Source organism: Penicillium crustosum, assembly GCF_028827405.1.
Source record: "Penicillium crustosum strain IBT 35664 chromosome Unknown utg000003l_segment0_segment0, whole genome shotgun sequence".
NCBI lineage: Eukaryota > Fungi > Ascomycota > Eurotiomycetes > Eurotiales > Aspergillaceae > Penicillium > Penicillium crustosum.
In genome coordinates, this window is record NW_026623124.1 from 2,833,895 (window position 1) to 2,855,186 (window position 21,292).

General features: G+C 47.6%; 9 protein-coding genes across 9 annotated transcripts; 4 read left to right on the forward strand and 5 right to left on the reverse strand.

Annotated features, from left to right (window-relative positions):
* Positions 1–2,788: 2,788 nt before the first annotated feature.
* Positions 2,789–4,015, forward strand: N7487_008145 (uncharacterized protein; the record flags this gene model as incomplete). Its single annotated transcript, XM_056875875.1, has 4 exons — positions 2,789–3,136; positions 3,195–3,230; positions 3,295–3,363; positions 3,419–4,015. 4 exons carry the CDS (start codon positions 2,789–2,791, stop codon positions 4,013–4,015), a joined length of 1,050 nt encoding a protein of 349 aa, XP_056728063.1.
* Positions 4,016–4,929: 914 nt separating this feature from the next.
* On the forward strand, positions 4,930–6,486 carry N7487_008146 (uncharacterized protein; the record flags this gene model as incomplete). Its single annotated transcript, XM_056875876.1, has 1 exon — positions 4,930–6,486. One exon carries the CDS (start codon positions 4,930–4,932, stop codon positions 6,484–6,486), a length of 1,557 nt encoding a protein of 518 aa, XP_056728064.1.
* A 674-nt stretch (positions 6,487–7,160) lies between these two features.
* ilv3 (dihydroxy-acid dehydratase ILV3) lies at positions 7,161–9,107 on the reverse strand (the record flags this gene model as incomplete). The annotated part of the gene is made up of 3 exons (XM_056875877.1): positions 7,161–7,528; positions 7,583–8,973; positions 9,043–9,107. The coding sequence occupies 3 exons, from the start codon at positions 9,105–9,107 to the stop codon at positions 7,161–7,163; spliced, it is 1,824 nt and encodes a 607-aa protein (XP_056728065.1).
* A 1,047-nt stretch (positions 9,108–10,154) lies between these two features.
* On the reverse strand, positions 10,155–11,526 carry N7487_008148 (acyl-CoA dehydrogenase family protein; the record flags this gene model as incomplete). The annotated part of the gene is made up of 2 exons (XM_056875878.1): positions 10,155–11,152; positions 11,205–11,526. 2 exons carry the CDS (start codon positions 11,524–11,526, stop codon positions 10,155–10,157), a joined length of 1,320 nt encoding a protein of 439 aa, XP_056728066.1.
* A 675-nt stretch (positions 11,527–12,201) lies between these two features.
* On the reverse strand, positions 12,202–13,673 carry N7487_008149 (cytochrome P450; the record flags this gene model as incomplete). The annotated part of the gene is made up of 2 exons (XM_056875879.1): positions 12,202–12,811; positions 12,871–13,673. 2 exons carry the CDS (start codon positions 13,671–13,673, stop codon positions 12,202–12,204), a joined length of 1,413 nt encoding a protein of 470 aa, XP_056728067.1.
* A 1,243-nt stretch (positions 13,674–14,916) lies between these two features.
* On the reverse strand, positions 14,917–16,173 carry N7487_008150 (uncharacterized protein; the record flags this gene model as incomplete). Its single annotated transcript, XM_056875880.1, has 1 exon — positions 14,917–16,173. One exon carries the CDS (start codon positions 16,171–16,173, stop codon positions 14,917–14,919), a length of 1,257 nt encoding a protein of 418 aa, XP_056728068.1.
* Positions 16,174–16,699: 526 nt separating this feature from the next.
* N7487_008151 (uncharacterized protein) lies at positions 16,700–17,866 on the forward strand (the record flags this gene model as incomplete). The annotated part of the gene is made up of 1 exon (XM_056875881.1): positions 16,700–17,866. The coding sequence occupies one exon, from the start codon at positions 16,700–16,702 to the stop codon at positions 17,864–17,866; it is 1,167 nt and encodes a 388-aa protein (XP_056728069.1).
* Positions 17,867–18,302: 436 nt separating this feature from the next.
* Positions 18,303–18,950, forward strand: N7487_008152 (uncharacterized protein; the record flags this gene model as incomplete). The annotated part of the gene is made up of 1 exon (XM_056875882.1): positions 18,303–18,950. One exon carries the CDS (start codon positions 18,303–18,305, stop codon positions 18,948–18,950), a length of 648 nt encoding a protein of 215 aa, XP_056728070.1.
* A 135-nt stretch (positions 18,951–19,085) lies between these two features.
* N7487_008153 (uncharacterized protein) lies at positions 19,086–20,194 on the reverse strand (the record flags this gene model as incomplete). Its single annotated transcript, XM_056875883.1, has 5 exons — positions 19,086–19,551; positions 19,611–19,783; positions 19,838–19,981; positions 20,030–20,098; positions 20,150–20,194. The coding sequence occupies 5 exons, from the start codon at positions 20,192–20,194 to the stop codon at positions 19,086–19,088; spliced, it is 897 nt and encodes a 298-aa protein (XP_056728071.1).
* Positions 20,195–21,292: the final 1,098 nt, after the last annotated feature.

Here is a 21,292-nt window from a genome sequence, read left to right on the forward strand (position 1 = left end):
AAATTGTACCAAGAGCCGATACAGAAATACAGAGAGTTGAATACCACTGATTGGACCCCTACATTTACAATACAGACCAATCCGACAATCCCCCCCAAAATTGGGGTTTGACGCCTGACCCCTATACCTCTTCGTACACATCTGGCATAAAACAATTCTGACCTTCATACGCTAAAAGAGGATTTTTCAACGAGCACTTTACGTGCGAATCTAGTGTCACCGACTGTCTTCGTATAGAACTGGTGTAGCTAATCGTAGCGGATTACCCAATATCACCCGCTATCAATTGCAGTACGCGTCAACGGGAGCATCGGCTAGCAAGCCGTCATTTCACAATACAACGGACGTTAGTCTAACTCCGAGCCATCGGTTCTAGTCGTGGACTTACAGCATAGCCCATACCCTTACAGGGTATTGGAGGGCTACTACTAAGGTGAGGGGAAAGCAGAGGAAGACTCATGATTAATTAAGAACTAGCAAACCAGGGTTTATATATTCCGGGAAACCGTCCGAAGAAAGCTCAGTCTGCTAGCAAATATGCATCCATGGGATGCTCCATGGGGATCCCAACACAAGGTCGTGAAGAACATGGGTAATATCTTAGGAAGTGCATCGTTTCGGAGGCCGGTAGGCAATAATTCCTGTTTGATAACTCCTTATTCTATGGAGTTATCGAACTCTGATTACGAGTATATTGTACTGAGACATCTTCATTATGGTCTTCCTTAAGCCGATTATATTCGTTCCACTAATAGTTGGCGCCACATCGGAAGCCACCGGAAGTAGGGTGACCGTTTTTTTATGCCACAGGTTGTGCCTGCATGGTAGGAGTCTTTGTGAGATTTAGCTTCACCGTTGCAACTATCCGATAGGTCTAGTATAAAGTTGCAATGAAAAGATAACCATCTTTTTGATTATAGCAACCCTGCTCGAGGCTGCTCTTATTCCTATATACAGCTGTAGTTTTAAAGTCAAAGTACTCGTATTGTTTAGATCGACACGATTTAGGTTAACATTTGAACAACAAGCGAGTTTAGACTAGAAAATTGGATAAGCTTGTTATTAGAGTGGGAGAGTGAAGAATGATTACATGCTTGTATATAGTGCATTCATCTAGCAACTCTCGAAATTGCATCTCTAGCATTTAATTGATAATCTGGTGGTGGATTTTCACAATAGAATGTTCTTGAACCTGGCACTCCATTCCCCGGCATAAGGATAATAGTAGTTGTTAGCGTGCAAGATTTCGTCAGAATTTAAAAGATTGGCGAAGAAAGAAAATTAGCAAGACGAACAAAGAAGGTTGAATAGCCAAGCGCGGCTAATGGAACAGGCGCCTTTTCGTGATGCGTAAATCATGAAGAAATGGAATTCCATACTCTTAGCCCTTGGTGTTGTGAAAATCTTGGATATTAAAGCCCCCTTGACTTACGATTGACTTCTCCGTGAATGTCCAATCTTGAGGGTTTATTCTGCCACTTCTATCTCTGCCTGGTTTTCATATTTACGTTGCATTTTGTAATCAAATGCCCGTACTGATCAAAGTAGTCCAACATTCCATTAGGATAAAACGTGGTAAAGTGATTGAGCTTACTAGAACTCGACCCTCGTTTTCGAAAAGTACCTTTAAACGTGGGGGAGGAGGCGCAGTGACTTGACATACTCGAGCAATCCAAACTTCTATAGGCTAAATAACAAAGCAATCTGAAGCTGACATTGAATGCTGAGACAAAGGCGTCATGGGAAGGGAAGAGATTGAAAAGAAATTCTTGGCAACAGCATTGACCCAATAAGTCCTCGAATCATATACATCGATTTTATTCCAGCTAACAGTTATACGAGTCTTGGCGTTGGTCATTGATCAGATCGTGGCAGTCCCTCAGCCTCACAAGGAAACATGGGCTAGCCCTATATAGACAAGACCCAAACTATTTCAAGCAAGGGCCGCCGATACGATGCTGATAGTACTAGGGATGTCATAATAAGTGTTGAACTAAATATATTAAATTGCACACAGAGTGGTCTAGATTCTTTGTACTTCATGGATTCTAGAGTCGTGTACATGTGATATCGTTTTCTTGCGACCGCACTGCGAATTATGTTTGACAACCGTTTCAAATCCTTTGGAGGATGAAAGTCAAAAATTAAAATAAATCTATCAGACTCAAGTCTTTGTGAGACGCAGAACGTCTTTAAAAGGAACAAAGAGGCCCGAGGGGAAGAAGTGGTGGGGTGGCGGTGCATGGGGGATTCATCCATGCAAGCGTTGGCTTTTGCTGACCGTAGCAAATCTCGTACCACCTATTAGCATAGTTAGGGTTCCATTAATCCGAGCTGAAGAGAGCAGTGGATGTTTCTACATAGTGCTTAGAATGAGGTACAAGGGTCCGTGGGGAGACAGAAAGGTTTGCATCTGGAAGAGAGATACTGCACCTGTAAGAGTAAATATACCCTTTGCATGCGCGCTATGCGTTAGGTAAATGGCCAATTAGGGAGTTGATCTACATACGGACTACTAACCCAGTAACTACTGCAGGCGAGGTCACTCTTCCTATCACAAGAAGCCGTCAAAGGTCCATTGTGCAGTGTGCTCAGCCCAAAAGCATTACCAATACGACTCATCCTTGTCCAAGACCTAGCTTGGGTGTTTTGAATTCTTTGTCTTCTAACCCAGTCATCTTTTCTTACCCTCGCCCCCAGTCCCCATTTTCTCTTACTGTGGAAAATTCCAAATCACTAGCTTGCGGTGTGCATATTGTGTTGACGGACCGTCAGCCCTCCCCTGTACATGATGTTTGTGAGTCGATTAACCTGGCCACTGGTATGGCTAGCTTTGGCAACCATGACAGTGGCTGCCGGCTCTTCAACAGCTGCAACTGTCACCACCACGACCTCCTCATCGACCGGTATCAGCACCCACACAATCCAGGTGGGACCCAAGTCAGATCCGCATCAATTTGTTCCAGCCAATATAACGGCCAGTCCGGGCGATATTGTGGTCTTCGAATTTTACCCAACAAATCATTCTGTCGTGAAAGCAGATTATCTCGCTCCTTGTGTACCAGCAAACGGAAACATCTTTTACTCGGGGGCATTCGATGATTTCAATGAGCAGGATGGACAACTCGTCGGACCGGTGAGTTGAGAAGCAAGATAAAATCTTCAAAACCACGCGGCTAATATATGTCATGTAGCCCCCGACTTGGTCCTTGCGAGTCAACGATACCAAGGTATGCATATAGTCCGATGACATGCCCAAACCCTTGGACTGAAGCTAAAGATGGTTTGATGTAGCCCACATTCTTCTATTGCACTGCAATAGATTCATGTTTAAAAAATGGAATGGTCGGAGTGATCAACGAGGTATGACCCTCGGTTTCCCTCGAGCACGGATTCAGGCTGACTATTGAACCAACAGAACACAACCCAGACATGGGAAACGCAATACGCAAAAGCTCTGAAATACCCTTATATGCTGGTCCCAGGCCAGTCCATGCCCGCCGAAGGCGACGGCAGCGGTTCCAGCGGTGACGACACAAGCGGCAATGGTAGTAAGCATGGGCTCAGCTCGGGGGCCATCGCAGGTATCGTCGTTGCAGGCGTGGTCTTCGTAGCAATATTGGTAGCATTGTTCTTCGTTCTCGGCCGCAACCGCGTGTACTCGCAGTGGATGTCCTCGCAAGATGGGCGCACGGAACGAACCGCACGTTGGGCAATGTTCAACCATGGCGAGGGACACGGCAACGGGAAAAGTGAAGCGGGAAGCAGTAGTGTCCCTACCCACAGACCAACCCCTAGCGACATCACCGCCTTCTCTAGTCCGGACCCGAATGTACGCACCTTATCACCTGAGATAGGAGTTTCCTCCGGCCCCGGTTCCCCGTCAGCGCAGCAGGGCCACTGGAGCTGGAATGAACCTCCTCCACAGCCCCGTGTAAGCGCGATGGCCACAGAACTGGAGGGCCATCCTATTATCTGGGAGGCACCAGGCAGCACTCCAGGGCATCGTTCCTAGACATATGTCAAAACTTTTGAGATACGGATGGGATGGGGAGTGTCGTGTCGAGTCAAAGCCTCGGCGAGGTCTTTATATCTTTTGGGGGGTTGTGGTGTTGGCTTTCAATTGTTTTCCTTCCATGCGTGAATGGGTCTTTCTTTTATAGATGTGTATATTGATACCTGTGATTCCTTTCCCGTTATATTAATTCATTCTGATTTGTTGATGCTTGAATTCATGAATGGGTAAGCCGTACATCCGATTCTTCATCTCCCGTATTGCTGGCTCTTGTGGCCACCGTGTAGAAAAGAAGAGGGTAGGTGCTACGGGGTGTCGGAGGTACTAGATCGTGGCGTCGAAGAATCCAAAGCAAACCCAATCGAGATGGGGTGCATGAACTAGTAGATAAGCCCCTGGTGGTAGACAAAGCGATTAACCACCCAACGAAACACGCGCCGACGAAGTAAAAAGCGCGGAGAAACAAGACCTAGCCGCGGGATATGCACCAAGCGATATTCACGAGGTCGCCACCTTGGCTTTTTTTTTCAATGCTTTTTCCAACTCGGTGATATTGAATCTGTTCCTTCTTGATGTTTAACAATAGGTACCATGAGCGGTAAATGCTGCGGCTGTTGCTCATTTAAATCTGCTTGGCCTGGAGTAACTCAAAATTCATTCTTTCAACTAGATTGAACAAAGAGGAGGTTGAATTGTGCGACCTCCATGTAGGTAGTTGTTCAGTGGAAGGAATATCGACTCTGAATAGACGATAATCGTAATAAAACCGAGCATAACATAGTTACCACCGCATCAAAGGCTGTAAATTGCGTAAAGCATGTATAACACCTATCGTAATTACGGTATTATTGATTAGCTGACTTTCCCGTCCGCCGAAAATTATTTCCCAAGTGAATTTCACCGTCATACGTATCATGTCCACCCCATCAAAACGTCCGGCTTTGGGAATTTCGGGGACCCAAAAACAAGCTCTTCGAGTTTGGGCACAAAGTCAAACCCCCCGTCCCTCGCAATCCCAATGTTCTGCTTGGTTTGAACGAACCTATGGACGGAGCCTCTCCCAATCGACCATCTCAACTATTCTCTCCAGTAAGTTCGACCACCTCGATGCTGGTCCGGCATCCACTTTAAGACGCCAACTGGCACCACAATGGCCCCTCTTGGAGACACCACTTTATGAATGGCTTGCAAGCCAAGAATCCACACCCACGGCCGATGTTATTATTACCAGAGCACGTGAAATCTGGAATCAAATTCCAGAATACCAGACCCTGCCAATCCCTCACTTTAGCAATGGGTGGTTGAATAGATTTAAGAAACGATACGCCACCCAGGTCCATGATCGCCAGGATGGCGTGCCCCTACCCCTACCCCAAGCTGGTCGCAAGGAAATGAAGGCAATGAAAACGCTATGTGGTGAATTTCCAGAAGACGATATTTACAACATGGACGAGACCGGCCTTTTCTGGCGAAAGCCACCATTCGGCGCTTCCCCGGCTGAGGATCAATTGACAACAAACAGGGAAAACTCCCGCGTCTGCCTCATGCTCTGTACAAACAGCACTGGGTCGGATCGCTTACCCCTTTGGTTCATCGGACATACGCATACGCCAGAGGCGCTTCGCGAGGCAAATCTTAAAGCCATGGACTGCCATTGGCGATATCATCGGCAGGCTTGGCTAACGCAATCGATCATGCAAGAGTGGCTGCTCTTCTTCTACGACCATGTGGGGGAGCGCAGAGTTTTACTTCTGTTAGACAATCATCCAGACCACCAAGCTGCCATTGAAGCTACGCCGCCGCCTCCGAATGTGCATGTTCAACTGTTTCCCACTCGAACTTGCACATCAAACGAGCAACAGCCGATCAACTTAGGAATTTCCCAGACTCTTAAACACTACTATCGTAGACAATGGCTTGCGTACATTGTGGCAGGTATGGAATTACCCCAAAATCCAGTCCACACGATGAGTCTTTATCATACCATATCCTGGACCACTCGGAGCTGGCGTCACGACGTTGCAAACGCGATTATTTACAGAGCCTTCCGGAAGAGTAGTTTGATGGACCCGCAGATTGAGTTCATCACTGCCCCCAAACCGCCGGACCTCACAACTCTCTACGAGACTGTCACACGGCACAATCCTGATGGTCGAACAGTCACCAGCCTTGAAAACTTCACTCATCCCGTGGACGAGGATTTTGAGGGTGTATTAAATGTTTCTGGGTTTATCGTTGAAGGTGAGCCTACTCTACAGCAACTGGACGACGCCATCGTGTCCATCCCGCCGGAGCAACTCGTACCTCCTGCTGTAGATGCAGTCATTGGGATACAAACAGCCATCCGATACTTGGTACACGAGTCTTGGGCCACTGCGAAGGACCTTCAAGCCCTCGAGAGAATAGAGAGAATGATAAATCGTATCGCTATTGAGGAGCGACGACAGGCGCAAATTGGTCATTTTGATTGAAGAAATTGACTAGGGATGGTGACAGTCATCGTGTCAATTGGTGCCTTCATCTTAGCATTAATCAACCTGAGCTATGTAATCGAACCTGAGAAGGGAGCACCTGATTTTCCTATACGGGTGAAAGCTCTTAGCGGAAGACAAATTACATTTCTATATATCCTGTTATTTGAAGCCTCAGATGTGGGTGAGCACCTTGTTCGTAGTATCATTATATGTCGAACCAGGAATATGGTTACCCTGGGTCCTAAATGGCAGCCTTGATTTTTGTCATGGTCTAGTGGTAAAATCGGCTATAGCATTTCCCACAGCTATGGGTATTGAAAATTCTGCAGAAATCAAACGGTTCTTGCATACAAAACCCCTAATCTATACGTGCTGTCAACGCCACGATGGCAGGTTCACCCCATGTGTGTTGGTACTAGGCCAAGGATAAGTGCGGAGTGCCTGGTAAAACAACTAATACGTTATGATTGTGTGATGGAGCATGGTGTAGAGGATATGTAGAACACAAGAGCCTAATACGAATGAAAATTGCCGAAAGTAATCGGATTGAACAAGAAAGGAAATACTATTCAAAATGATATCATATATAACACAGGCTCCATAACGGGGAATCGCTTTTGTATTTTAGACAGGGCCCGAGACCAAATAAAAAAGAAAACCAAGGAAAGATTTTACTCTAGAGCATCAGTGATACAACCCAGGCTGGCATCCTGGACGTTTCTGGCATATTTGCCCAGAGTACCACGCATGGTCAGACCAGTCTCGGGGAGATCGCCAGCGGCCTTGCGGGCTTCCCACTTCTCCTTGCGGTCGGCGAAGTCAGCATCGGAGAGGTCGACATCAAGAACGCGCTTCTCGGCATCGATGGTGATGACATCACCATCGTTGACAAGACCGATGGGACCACCGACGGCAGCCTCAGGGACAATGTGACCGATCAAGAAACCGTGAGAACCGCCGGAGAAACGACCGTCAGTGATAAGGGCACACGATTTACCGAGACCGTAACCCATGAGGGCACTGGAGGGCTTGAGCATTTCTATAAAAATTGTTAGCATTATGGTCAGCGATCATGTAGATTTGTTACACATACCAGGCATTCCAGGGCCACCCTTGGGACCGCAGTAGCGAATGACAACAACGGTCTTCTCCTCCTTCTTAATTTCTCCACGCTCCAGAGCAGCGATGAAGTCATCCTCACTATCGAACACACGGGCCTTTCCGGTGAAGGTCATACCCTCCTTACCGGTGATCTTGCCGACACTACCACCGGGGGCGAGAGAGCCACGGAGGATCTGAATGTGACCGGTCTCCTTGATGGGGTTGGAGAAGGGGCGGATGATCTTCTGGTCGTCGGGGAAGCCAGGGAGCTTCTCCAAGTTCTGAGCCATGGTCTCACCAGTAACGGTTATACCAGAGCCATCAATGAGACCCTCCTTGAGGAGCAGCTTCAGGAGTGCGGGGGTACCACCGACGGCGTGCAGATCGGCCATGACGTACTTGCCAGAGGGCTTGAGATCAGCCAGGAAGGGAATCCGGTCGGACACGGCCTGGAAGTCATCAATGGTGAGCTTGATGCCGACTGAGTCAGCGATGGCAATCAAGTGCAGCACAGCGTTGGTAGATCCACCGGTGATGTTGACAACAACCATGGCGTTCTCGAAGGCCTGACGAGTAAGAATATCGCGAGGGCGAATGTCCTCGGCGAGCAGCCTCTTAATGGCACCACCAGCTGCGAGACACTCAACGTACTTGGCCTGAGAGTTGGCCGGGTTGGAAGATGAGCCGGGAAGGGTCATACCCATGGTCTCAATGGCGGAAGCCATGGTGTTGGCAGTGTACATACCACCACAAGCACCCTCGCCGGGGCAGGCGTGGCGGATGACGTCAAAGCGCTGGGGCTCGGTGATCTCCTTGGTAAGGAACTGACCGTAGGCTTGGAAAGCAGACACAATATCGATATCGGCGTTGTTCTGGGTAGCAGCGCAGCCGGGCTTGATGGATCCACCGTACACCATCAGACTGGGGCGGTTGATACGGCCCATAGCCATCAGCACACCGGGCATGTTCTTGTCACAGCCGGGAATACTGATGTTGGCATCGTACCACTGTCCACCCATCACGGTCTCGACGGAATCGGCAATAAGGTCACGACTCTGTAGAGAGTAACGCATACCGGTGGTACCCATACTGATCGCATCACTGACACCGACGGTGTTGAACTGGAAGCCGATCAAGTCCTGTTCCTGGACACCCTGGCGGACCTTGTTGTTCAGGTCAAGCAGATGCATGTTGCAAGGGTTGCCGTTGAACCACACTGACGAAATTCCGACCTGGGCCTTGTTCATATCCTCTTCTTTCAAACCAACTGCGTAGAGCATTGCCTGGGAGGCACCCTGCGACTTGGGTTGGGTAATGGTACGGGAGACCTTGTTGAGGACCTTGTCATCCTGGAAACGAGGGAGAGTGGTTGAGAGAGTCCGACTAGAGAAGAAAAAAAGAAGTTAGTAACCAGAGAAGCCATTGACTCAAAATCCAATTGAATCAACTTACACAGGGTTAGCCCGGGACAAGCTCCGGAGAGCGGTGGGCACACGGGCCCGAGTCTGAGGAAACATGATGATATGGATGATATTCCAAAATCACCAAATAGAGCAATACAATTGAAAGTCTGGAGAAGAGAGGGGGACAAGAAATAAAAGGCGGAAGCTCAAGGGAGTGGGTCCGCCTCTCCGACAATCGCACCGGAGAAGCGCAGAAACTCCCCGCCAATTGGGGACGCGTCGTTGTCAGCCCGTTACTGGGGGAATGCGCACATTATTAAAAGCCCATGCATGCACTCGATCGTATTACGCTGTATGTGTAGCCTTTGGTCAACGGGGCATTCTAGCGCTCATTTGTAGACTAACATCCGACAAGTGTTGGGCCATCCCATAGATGCTTGTTTGCTAGTAGACTGAGTCTTTTTTGGGATGGTTTATCCAGGGTATATATACCCTGGCTTGCTAGAGCTGTATAGATCATAATTCTTCCTTTGCTTTTTCCCCTTCATAGTGGTAGCCCCTAACAATAAAACCAACGCAGGGGACGCGTGGGGGGAAATTGCAGAAATCATCGGGAATTACACCAAAGTACTGCTATACCTATCAACGTCAACTCATGATTTTTGTGCATGATATCTGACAGATTACAGGAACACGGAAGATTAGATATCTTCCTCGAATGGGGAATGAATCATGGCAATTACCAGTGTCTAAGCGATGGTCTACCATCCATTGGCAAGGCTCACATTCTTCCCCCAAACCCGAATGGCTCAGGCGGGAATTTGCATCCATGGATGGTTCTCAGCAGCGCGATGCTCCGCTCGCGTTGGGCCTCCTATACCGCGCGATTTTCCCGGAAACCGCTAGACTTCCAATCGGTGGCATACCTCTGATGTGGACACCAAGATGCTGATAAGACTCATCAAAACATACTTCGATCGAGCCCTAGATCAACCAGTCCCTGGCAAAACCACACAAAACATAAAATGCTTAAACAGCCAGAAGTTCGCACACTAAAAGAAAGGAAAATTCAAATCCCTAGAAATAAGTACAGTTCCTGCTTCTTTTCATCTGATAGCTGAATGTGTGTTTGATTCCATGCTCATTTATTGTGCATAGTATCTAGTAGCTTCTAGGTAGATCAAGAACCTTCTCGCTCACGTAATTCAAGATCATTTCTCGACTCACAGGCGCAATGCGAGGTACAAAACATTCGCGCATATATCGTTCCACGTCATACTCAACCGCATATCCCATACCACCATGTGCCAGAACTGCCCGCTCACACGCCGTGAAAGCAGCCTCCGCAGCCAAATACTTGGCACTGTTACACGCGACACCAATCTCATGGAAAGGCACTGATCCATCGTTGGTATCATAGAGACGTGCTGCGTGGTAGGTAGCCAGCTTCGCTGCCTCCAGCTTCATGAACGCATCAGCCAGGGGATGAGCCACACCCTGGTTCTGGCCAATTGGCCGCCCAAAGACCACCCGGTCCTTGGCGTACTGCGAGGCCTTTTCCAGAGCAGCATAACCAAGACCAAGTGCCTCACCGGCCAGAAGGCATCGCTCCGCGTTCATGCCGTGGAGGATAATCTTGAAGCCTTGGTTCTCCTGGCCAACTAACGTGTTCGCAGGAATCTTATAATTATCAAAGAAGACTTCGTTCGCATCCACAGAGCGTCCACCCATCTTCTTGATCTTGCGCAGATCCAAACCAGGGTTCTCACGGTCGATATCGATACAAAACAAGGAGAGACCCTCGCTGGTCTTCTTAACTTCTTCAAGAGGCGTGGTTCGAGCGAGGAGGATCATCTTTGACGCCACTTGCGCGCACGTAATCCAGATCTTCTGGCCGGTGACTGAATATCCGTCATCGGTCTTTTTAGCCAAGGTCGTGAGCTTCAGTGTCTCAAGGCCAGTGTTTGGCTCGGTGACACCAAAGCATGTGCGCCATGTACCATTGATAATATTTGGAATGGTAGTCTCCAGCTGCTCCTTGGTGCCGAACTTAGCCAATGGCTGTGTCGCATAAACGTTGGCGTGAATTGCCTGGGCACCGGCCATACCTGCGCCGGATTGTGTAATGGTCTGCATCATCATTGTAGCCTCCGAGATACCTGAAAGAAAGTTAGCGATCTGTATGAGGATAAAACGTCTACGCAACTGTACCTAGACCAGCGCCTCCGAGGGATTCGGGCAAAGCAATGCCAAGCCATCCATCCTTAGCCAACGCAGCATGGAATTCCTTTGGATCTTTTTCTTGTTGATCATGCTCCTGCCAATATGTATTCGGGAATTTCGAACAAATATGCGAGATTGCTTCACGGACTGTAAGCTGCTCTTCGGTAAAGCCAGTCATCCCCATAATGTCACGCCGGCCTGTGGTGGAGAATGCCGCGCGACCTTGAGGGAACATTCCAGTTTGGCATGAACCTCGCAACAGTGTAAGCCGTTGCGACCGTAGAGCATGTTGGAGTTGTGATCGATACATGGTTGCAATTATTTCTAATGTTTTGGAGAAGCTTCTCGGTTGGGTTGAATATATACCATCAACGCCGATCCCATATAGCCGACTCGGCATCTTGGCACTATCGAAGTGCTAACAGTATGTTCCCGTGTATATCCTGTTATTGCCTTACTAGCCTATATCTTCTTTATAACCGAGTCATTCATAGGAAAATATCTATTAGTTAGCAATCGATGAAGTGATTCGAGGATTTTATGACTGTTCTAATCCGAAACTTTCGGAGCCTTTCCTCTTTTACTCCAATGCGGGGGCGCGCCGTAGACTAGCGAACAGCCTTTTGTTAAATAGTCACTTGTCTAATATTGAAATAATTTGTTGATAGAAACAACAACAGCCTTGGAATTGAAGGAAATGTAGTATATGCAAGATAGAAATAACTAAGTAGCGAATCCCATGTCTTTGACAGTATCCGGGGGCTTAGTGCAACGCAGAGCTATAATAGATGGCACAGTGTTAAGTGAGAAGGAGAAATTTATTTTACTTGTTAATCAGAAAGGTCTGGCCGATCAACATAGCTGCATAACTAACCCATACACTAGGTCGAATATACTGGGGCTATATTATATAGTTACTGCTTCGACAAAGTCACGAGCAAACCATCGACTTGTAACTGTAATGTAGCAATGAATATAATCAATATCAAACACTCAACTTTCTGAACCGAACCAAGAGATTAGATGGTGGGCTGGTAGCAAATAACCCAGACGGACGGGGATCATAATCGTCTACCGGCTCAACATTGAATCGTGCCACTATCAAAGCAATCTGTCGTTTCATCTGAGCCAATGCTAACTCGCGTCCAACGCAGCTCCTCGTCCCGTAAGAGTACGAGAGCATACATATTGACGCAGGAGCACCGCCTAACGGATCTGGCCTAGGACTACCCGGGTCTGAGCGATCGATCCATCGTTCTGGAATAAACTTTGCTGCATCAGAGCCCCAGAGGTGATGAGCGTAGTTGATAGCTCGAGGACACATCCCAACGAAGGTGCCTTTTCGTATAGGTTGCTCTCCGATTATTGTATCGCGAATGGCTTTGCGAAATAACAGCGTGAATGCAGGATAAAGCCGGGTTGCTTCCATTACAACTGCATTGAGCACTGGTAATTTGTCATACTCCGCGTCTGCTTTTAGATTCCCTAGGCCATCACTGAATTGAGCCAGTTCTTTTCGTAGATCTTCTTGAGCTTCTGGATGGCGTGCAAGACAATATACTACCCAGGCGAGCGTGCTGCCAATGCTTTCGTATCTGTAAACATTAGAATTTCGATTCTTTAAGCAGTCCAGTAGTTAAAAAGACAAACTTACCCACCACCTATAATAACAACAAGCTGTGCAATGGTGTTTGTTTCGTCAGAGGGATTGGATCGACCAAGATTCTCAACGAAATCAAGCGGTTGCGCTTCGCTCTTTCCAGGCTGTCCCACCCGTTCTCGAAGAATCCGCCGACAGACATTGGCCAGAATATTATGTGCGTGGTCCATCTTGTTCGCAACAGGAAAGCGTAGTAGATCGAGAACCCATCGTGGCGCAATGTTATATAGCAAGAATAGCAATCTTTTATCTTTGCTGCTAGAGAACAGCATCTCATGTGCGTCGACAATTTCGTGATTCTTGCCAAGGATGGTTTCAAAATCGGTTCCCAGTGCAATGATGCCAGTGACATCTAGTGAAACCATTGCAGTTACTTTGGTAATGGAAACAACCGTAGAATTGGGTTTGGTGGTGTGTTTGGTATCATCGGTAGCGCAAAGTTCCGAAATGTGGTCGACGAATTGCATTGATTTGGCGAATAAGATAGGTTTTAGCTTGGTAATATTCGTTTGATTGAAAACCGGAAGATAATTTCTTCGGTTTCTCTTGTGCTCCTCCTGCTCTTGTGATACGAGTCCATGACCCCAGAAGCGGGTTGTATATCTTTTGAATGAACTCGCCTTCTCATAATCATATGCGCGGGTAGACAGAACCTCCGTTAGCGCCTCCGCGCTAGTTGGAACGATATAAGAGGACCCGAATAGCCCAAAGAAATGCAATAGGCCACCGGGATAGGCTTTTTCATTGATCCAGTGCGTGACATTGAAAGCCAAGGGCTCATCAAAAATATCGAACATATGATCATATAGCCAGTTGATAGACTGTATTTATTAGCATTTCATACCAAGGAAAACAGTGAAACAAACCTCCGGACCAGGTATGGTTTTGAAGGGACTGTAATGGCGTTTATAGAATGTTCTATAGCAGATCAATATCAAATTGACGACAATCCAGGAGCTTACTATCTCCCCAGATAGTAACAGTGTTGATCGAGGTTGAATTTCATAGAACCGCGTCAATAGCCACATTGCAGAAGCCCACAATGAAAATCTCGTAACGACACCAGACCTGTAGCCAGACATTGTTTAGTTGGATTGATGGGGAAAAAAAGCAAAAGAATATGTGAAAGGTATTGCGATGATTCCGGGATGGCTTTATCACTGCTGATGTATCCATCTGTGTTTAAATATATTTCATGCGTCAATTAGATTGATGAGATGATAGAATCGCCACCCTTGTAGGGTAATTGCGGGCGACGAAGTCACCAGGGACTTTGGTCCTATTAGCTATCACTGCCGGAAAAGAATTATCTAGTTACTATTCACTCTCATTCCATGGCTGAGGATTCGTGTCCCGGGGCGTTAGGGCCCCGGGGGTGAAATCTACTTACATGGTAGGTATAAAGGTACTAGGACTAGTAGTTATATAATTACACAACGTGCGTTGCGTAGGTCATTATACATACATAGTCCGGTACCCCCGGCCTTTACCCAGAACTTTAATCTTATTGCTTTGCTACCTAGGTAGGTACCTAGGTACATGGCTTTTAGACTGCCTGGTAGGTATCGGGCATTAATGACATCCAAACCAGTTTCCCCTCATCCGTGGATCTGATGTTGATGTGTCTCCCCTATTTCGGTAACGACTTTTAAGAACGATGTGATAATCTAATCTTGGTTGAACGTATTCTTCTTCTCCCCTACAGTCTGTTTGTGGGATCAATTTAGCAGGCTTGAATTCTCCAGTGTCTTGCTAGTATATAATAGCTCCAACGATATCAGTATCCAAGTGGGGCCACACCTCTCAAGCAGGCGAGACAGATGATACTATAGCGCTCTATAGTGCTACCCAAGTGCTGTTTTAATAGTTGAGCCGCAGCTGAACCCCCGTTATTGAAAATATAACAGCGAGGGTAACATTTATAATTTGGCCGTCTACACCTATAAATAAGATCAACTTGCAAGCTATAAATTGAAATATATTCTTATTTTGAAGCAAGGTACATGAAAACCACTCAGACTAAGTTTGGGGAGGTGATGTTTATCGTTCAACCACGTCCTGTTCAATCAATCCGTCGCTTCCATCCGGAGTCTGCTTTCCTCTCTCCAACAATTCGAATTTCCTAACGACTTGGAGCGTGGCATAATAACTGAAAGGCAAGGCGATGAACCACAGGCTGAGATTGATGCTCGCTGTCGCAATCAACGCTGTCGGCACAGCTTGAACGCCAAATCCAACTGCAACTGCAGCGGTCTCGATTCCCCGAAGCAGTGAACTGTATCGAATTTGATCGCCAGGCGAGTCCGACAAATTTCCAATACACCAATAAATATAATTTTCGACTAAGCCAAGGCTGATGCGTTCAAACAGATACAGGCCAAAGCCACGACCAAAGGTGCGTTGATTGCCCCAGTCCAACACGGGGTTGGTGTGTCGGTACTCGTTCTGAATAATGACCGCCCAGATCCAGGTTGCGCTGTTCATGAGTGCAATCACGATGAATGTGACAATGGCTCTATGTTTGCGATTTTTTAACCAAGGCAGATCCACCAACGACCCACCCAACCAAGTCGCTAGCGTTCCCACAACCGCAGACATGAAGCTTCCAAGTGCACGCGCACGAACCGTGAAATAGGTCGCGAGATATGTGCCAGGGTATGCCTGGATCCACCCGAAGTACCAAAACAACGGGACAAGTAGCAATATTGACCTACTCTTTGCTAGCCGCCACATCTCACGGAGCTCCACACGCCAGTGAATGCCACGGGGAGCCTCGATATGCGTTCCATCGTCTCTCTGAACTTTCTCTGGGTTTGACAAGAGGGGACCGATGACTAGCCCAAGGCACTGGATGGCGATGAAAGCAAGATACGTCTGGTACCCAACCTGGCCGCGCTGGTTCACTCTGTGATTGATTGCTAAAGAGACGGCACCACCAATGATGTTACCAAAATTGCGGAACGTAAACCACGTTGCAATATAGCGGCCACGCTTGTGTTGCTCTGGGTATCCTGTGGCGACGGCACCCTCAACACTCCAAAAGAAACCAGCACTGATGCCGCAAGTGACACAACCGAGATATACAAGCCATGTTGCCCCAGTGCGGTTGTTCAAGTACAACCCCGCTGCATACAGTGGGTATCCAAGTGACCCCAAAGTCAGGGTCCAGCGAAACCCGATCGCGTTTGTGATGAGTGGACCCGCGAAACAAGTCAATGTCATCAAGGCGTATAGTAGAGCATTGGCCGTGTTGACCAAATCTGGGCTCTGGGATCCCCCCACGCCCAAGCCATTCATTGCACTCCATATTCCTGGCGCACAAAATGCACATAATCCTACAACAAGGATTTGAAAAAGTGTACTGTAAAAAAACCTGGGACGGGGTGGTGGGTGCTCATCTTGGCTTTCCACGGTCGTTGACACATTGGCTTTGGCTTCGGGCTGTTCTAAGGTCGACATGATTATAGTGAGGGAGTGCAGATGAGTAAATCACCGCAGATTCTGTCCCTGTCATTTACAGGGCCTAGTAAGCTTATTTTATATGATCGGATGAACTTCACGTATACCCTGTTTATCGGGACGATGCCCAGACAAGCACGCAAAATTATAAGCGCATGGCATAATCGCGCCATCACTCGGCAATTGATGGTGAGACCACAATGGGCTTAAAAGGTGTCTTGTATCACGAATCATGTGAAGGAGATCCAATAATATCCCGCTATCTCGGCAGTCGTGAGGGGTCGTGCTCTCAACTACAAATGTACGGCATGCGCTTGACTGTCGTAGCTTGATCATCTACAGTCTCGCATTACATTGAGCAAACATGGCAACAGCCACCGAAGAGTTGCAAATCGAGAAGCTTCGCTTGGAGAGCTCTATTATCACATTTGAATCCTTCGACCTCCCAGCTTCCAATCAACGTATCCTGGGGCCTCCGCACCCCAAGAACACAGTTATCCCGCTTGCACTGCGACCCGCCAAGATCGACGCCAAGGCAACTCTCGACGATGTGGTAGAGACAATCAAGACTCTCCAAGAAAAAGACGGCAGTTTAACCAAGAAACTCGCGAGGCATGGCACGCTGCTATTCCGCAACCTACCAATCCACAGTGCAGAAGACTTCAGCAAATTCGCGCATGCCTTTGGATACAAGCCCCACGAGATTATTGGCATTGTAGTTGATAGACCACTTCTTGCGCCAAATGTTGCGCCCGCCAACGAAGCGCCAAAGGAGGTCCTGATATACAGCCACAATGAGTCGCCGCAAGTCCCACATGCGCCCGAGTATATCTTTTTCTATGGCCACCATGCGCCCTCGAAGGGCGGAGAATCACCGATATCTTCTTCGTTAGAATTGTTCAACCGCGCACAGCAAGAGATCCCAGAATTTATTGCCGAACTCACGGAGAAGGGAATTCTGAGTAAAGTAACCTACAAAGTGGAGAAGCAGTACGAAGGGGGATCCACACTGAAGCAGGCCTTTGGCAAGGAGATTCAAGATGGTGACGATGAAGATACCAAGCGCCGAAAGATCGAGGCTCAGATTGCCCGCTACGGCAGAGGGGACCATACGACATGGGAGTGGACTGATGATGGTCTTGTCTTGACCCACCGGCTACCTGTCATCCGAACGCAGCCCGGTACGAACCTCCCGACTCTCTTCACTGGGTTGGCGGCATATTGGAAACGTACGCAGTTCGATGCCGAGGCACGCAAGAAGGTCACACAACAGCTCTTTGGAGATGGGACTCCTATTCCTGAAAAGTATCTTGCGCACTTGGCGAAGATTACGGATGAGATTCGGGTTCTGCATCGTTGGCAGGAAGGTGATGTGTTGGTTTATGATAACATCATTGCGCAGCATGGCAGAGAGCCGTGGCAAGGCGAGCAATCTGATCGAGTGATTTTGGCAAGTCTATTCGATGGTGAAAGCGTTCCAGGAGCTTACGGATTTGGGGACTGGGCGCAGGTTGTACAAGCACTCGATTGAAACCCTCTGTTAGTAAGGATATACAGTACCAGATGGTACATATGATCCTGAGACGTTTGGATTTGGAGCCGATGTCTCTATGGAACTACGTGTGCTCTGCTTATGTCGGTGTCCGCAAGTCATGTTTCTTTTGATAGATGCAGTGAATTATGTTGGTCGAAGGTTAGGCTCACAGCCCATATATATATCACTGCATATAAGATTACAAAACCAGTATCATGTTATTTTTTTGGGGTATCTACAACTCGTAATGCCACCAAAATGTGTTTTCACTGCCCAGTTCTAAATGGTTAACTATCTGAGATTTGGATAAAGGGCCTATGCCCCGTGATCCTGCATAGCCACATCTTGATCGCGATGCCAAGCCACGGGTGGCCGAGCTCATCGGGCGCACACCCCAAACAGCCTAACAACGTCGTCACCTCTTCTGGTCGCCATGGGATCCTCGTACTCCACAACATCCGACGATGCCAGATCTATCCGACATGAAGATTCAGCCTCCCCTGAAGAAAACCAAATGTACTACCCAAGACACTCAGCAGATGCCGTTGAGAGCTTCAACATCCTCCGACAAAAGCTGCCATCTGAACTCGTCCTGGAGATTCTAGAATTCGCAGAGTATTGGGTGTTATCTGCTGTCCACAGGGAAGACAGCCAGGATTATAATGAAAATGACTGTCGTGATCGAATCCCATATTTGACATCTGAGCCCATCCAAGGCGAGCGATTTCCCGTCCAAAAGATCAAAATCAACATCTGGAGCCATGATCAAGGATGGAGCAGTTATCGCGAAGATCATGGCACATTCAGAAACTCTTGGACGTGGTTCGATCTTGGTATTGAAAGACCGCCGGGACGAGATGATATTTCCAAAGATCAAGATCTACGTCTAGCGACCAATGTCCACGCTGAACGCGAAGCCATGAACCACCAGATTATGTATCGGAGGGACCAGAAACTCCACTGGATGGAAAATCTTCAAGCGGGTGATCGGATTTCAATTGTCCCTCGGGCGCGTTTTCCTGGCTGGCGCAATACCGTGGAAAAAGCGTCTATTGAGGTTTACACTAGCCCTGTTTTGTGATCATGTGCCTGTATTGTTCCCCTATCGGTTCTAAAGCAAGCCCGCATATTCTAACTCATACAGAGCCGAGCGTAAACAACCTTCTCGGCTTTCTTTCTGTTTTTTCTTTTTCTTTTTCTTTTTTTTTGGTGTGATCTAGCGATGTGTCCCCGGAGAGAGAATAGCGGCCACCTCTTCATAAACAGAAAATACGATACCACCGCTGAGAAGTAGCCGACCCAGTCGCATAGAGCTACCCTTCCAAAATCCCCGAATGCCGTAGTCGCGAATCACGCTCTGACAGGCTTTAACAATGCCAGCTCCTTGGACACCCTGTGCACGTGTCTTGATGGTATCGAATGGTTGTGTAGCGTAGACAGTAACTACACCTGCCAGGGCACCAATACCGAATGTCGTGAACACATTTGTCTTGATGCCCCTAGCCTTGGTGGCTTCTTTGAGGACGTTGTACGTTCCCATGCGAACTGCAGAAGTGGCCGATTGTTTCATCATAGTGGACACAAGACCGCGATAAAGCTCGGTAATACCATGCCTCTGCACTAGCACCTGAGTTGCATGTATGCTTGATTTGAATTGTCGAGCGCCTTTTGCATCATCGATTCTGTAGCGGGTTCTATCAGTTAAAATGCTCTTTGAATATCAATGGCAAGGTATACCAACAATGCAGTCTTAATTCTCTCGGTCGGTGTTACCGCGAGTACACTCTCTACAGCACCCGCGGTCATTCCAGCCAGCATACCTCGGCCAGCTGACAGAACGCCACATTCATCTGCAAGAGAGTTGCGGATTGTATCGTAGGATACAAACCGGACCGCGGCTTTTGCTGTTGTTCCCTATAGAATACGATCAATGTGGTGTCAACTTTCGTTCGGAATGCATAGACCAACGATGACGAGAGTTGAACACCCTGTGTACAAAGCACCGACACCTTCCTGTCTCGCAACTTGGACAATAAGTCTAAGGGGATTGGATGTCCGAATAGCACTGTCATTCAACAATTGAACGCGTGTTTTGGAATACTCAAATGGATACTGCGACAATTAGTTACCGAAAAATTACGTGAAAATCAATAGACGGACCGTTGTGGCTGCTTCCACTCCACCGGCAATTCCTCCGGCTATAAGAGACACCCACTGGGGGGTATGAAGCTGGAATAAGTTAGTCGGAGAACCTAATTGACGTGCAATTGGATAAATTACCCTCGGATTCTGTGCCCTAGCCTCCAATTTAGCAGAGGCAGACATGGTGTAATAGTACCAGTTTGCAGATTACACCGGTTGAATAGGGGGATAGGGGGTATTCACCCAATGGTTTATAGGATATCGTGTGGGGCAAACCGGGGGAGAATCCCGGGGTACGTGGGGGGACGGGGACGGACGGAAGGGAAGTCAAAAATATTGTCAACTGGCCAGAATTTTATACCTTGATATACAATTGAATCTCCAAATGGTCCGCTGAAGAGGTTAACCTTGTGCTTTGCACATTACTATTTATCTATGAGAAGGAGACAAGATGGACGAAACAGCGTTATTTTTCTTTTGCTTGTGAACGGAATGGCACAGAAGAACACCGTCCTTTCACCCTTCACGAGTAACTTGTGAGAAATACGGGCCCTTCTGTGTAGTCCTGTGAAGGTAAAGGTCTTAATGGCCAGCTGACCTTACACTGTCCCTGGGCTTGTCTCATCCTGAACTTCGAAAAGTTCGATCACGGTCTCGTTTAGTTTGCAATCCGTCTTTAGGGACCTCATAGGCACAAATTGCAATTTTCACAGAAACAAAGTGAATAGTAAGTTCGGGTTTGTAAACATGCTCTTCAAAACATTCGATATGCGCGGAAAGAAAGGACTGAGATAGGATATCAAGCTTAGTAGGACGCTTCTTCATTGGAATCAGGAGCCAGCATTGACAACAAAGAGCAATAAGGTCAGACGGGTCAATAAGGTTAGACGGGTCAGGTTTCCTACTATACAAAACTTCGTAAGGCCACATCTCGATTTTTGACGCGTAAAAACCATTTTTGAAAGTTTGTATCAAGCCACGACGGCAGCCTCTATATAAAGGAAAATAAATTGGAAGCCTGATTTACAAGGCATGGGTATAGTCGAACGAGTAACTGAGAAATGTATAGAAGCTATGACCCGTTATCGCGCTCATTAAGTAGATCCAAGGCTTTGCAAGGGGCCAGAAGCTCACTACGCTAGAGGCCCCATGGTGGAAGCCGCAATACCTCGAAAAAGACACATTCTAAGCAGGATCCCCAGTTTCACCATCCGCCTCTACCTCTACTCATATCCGAAAATATTACGTGTCACCCTGGGCATGGTTACACCAATCTTCCTA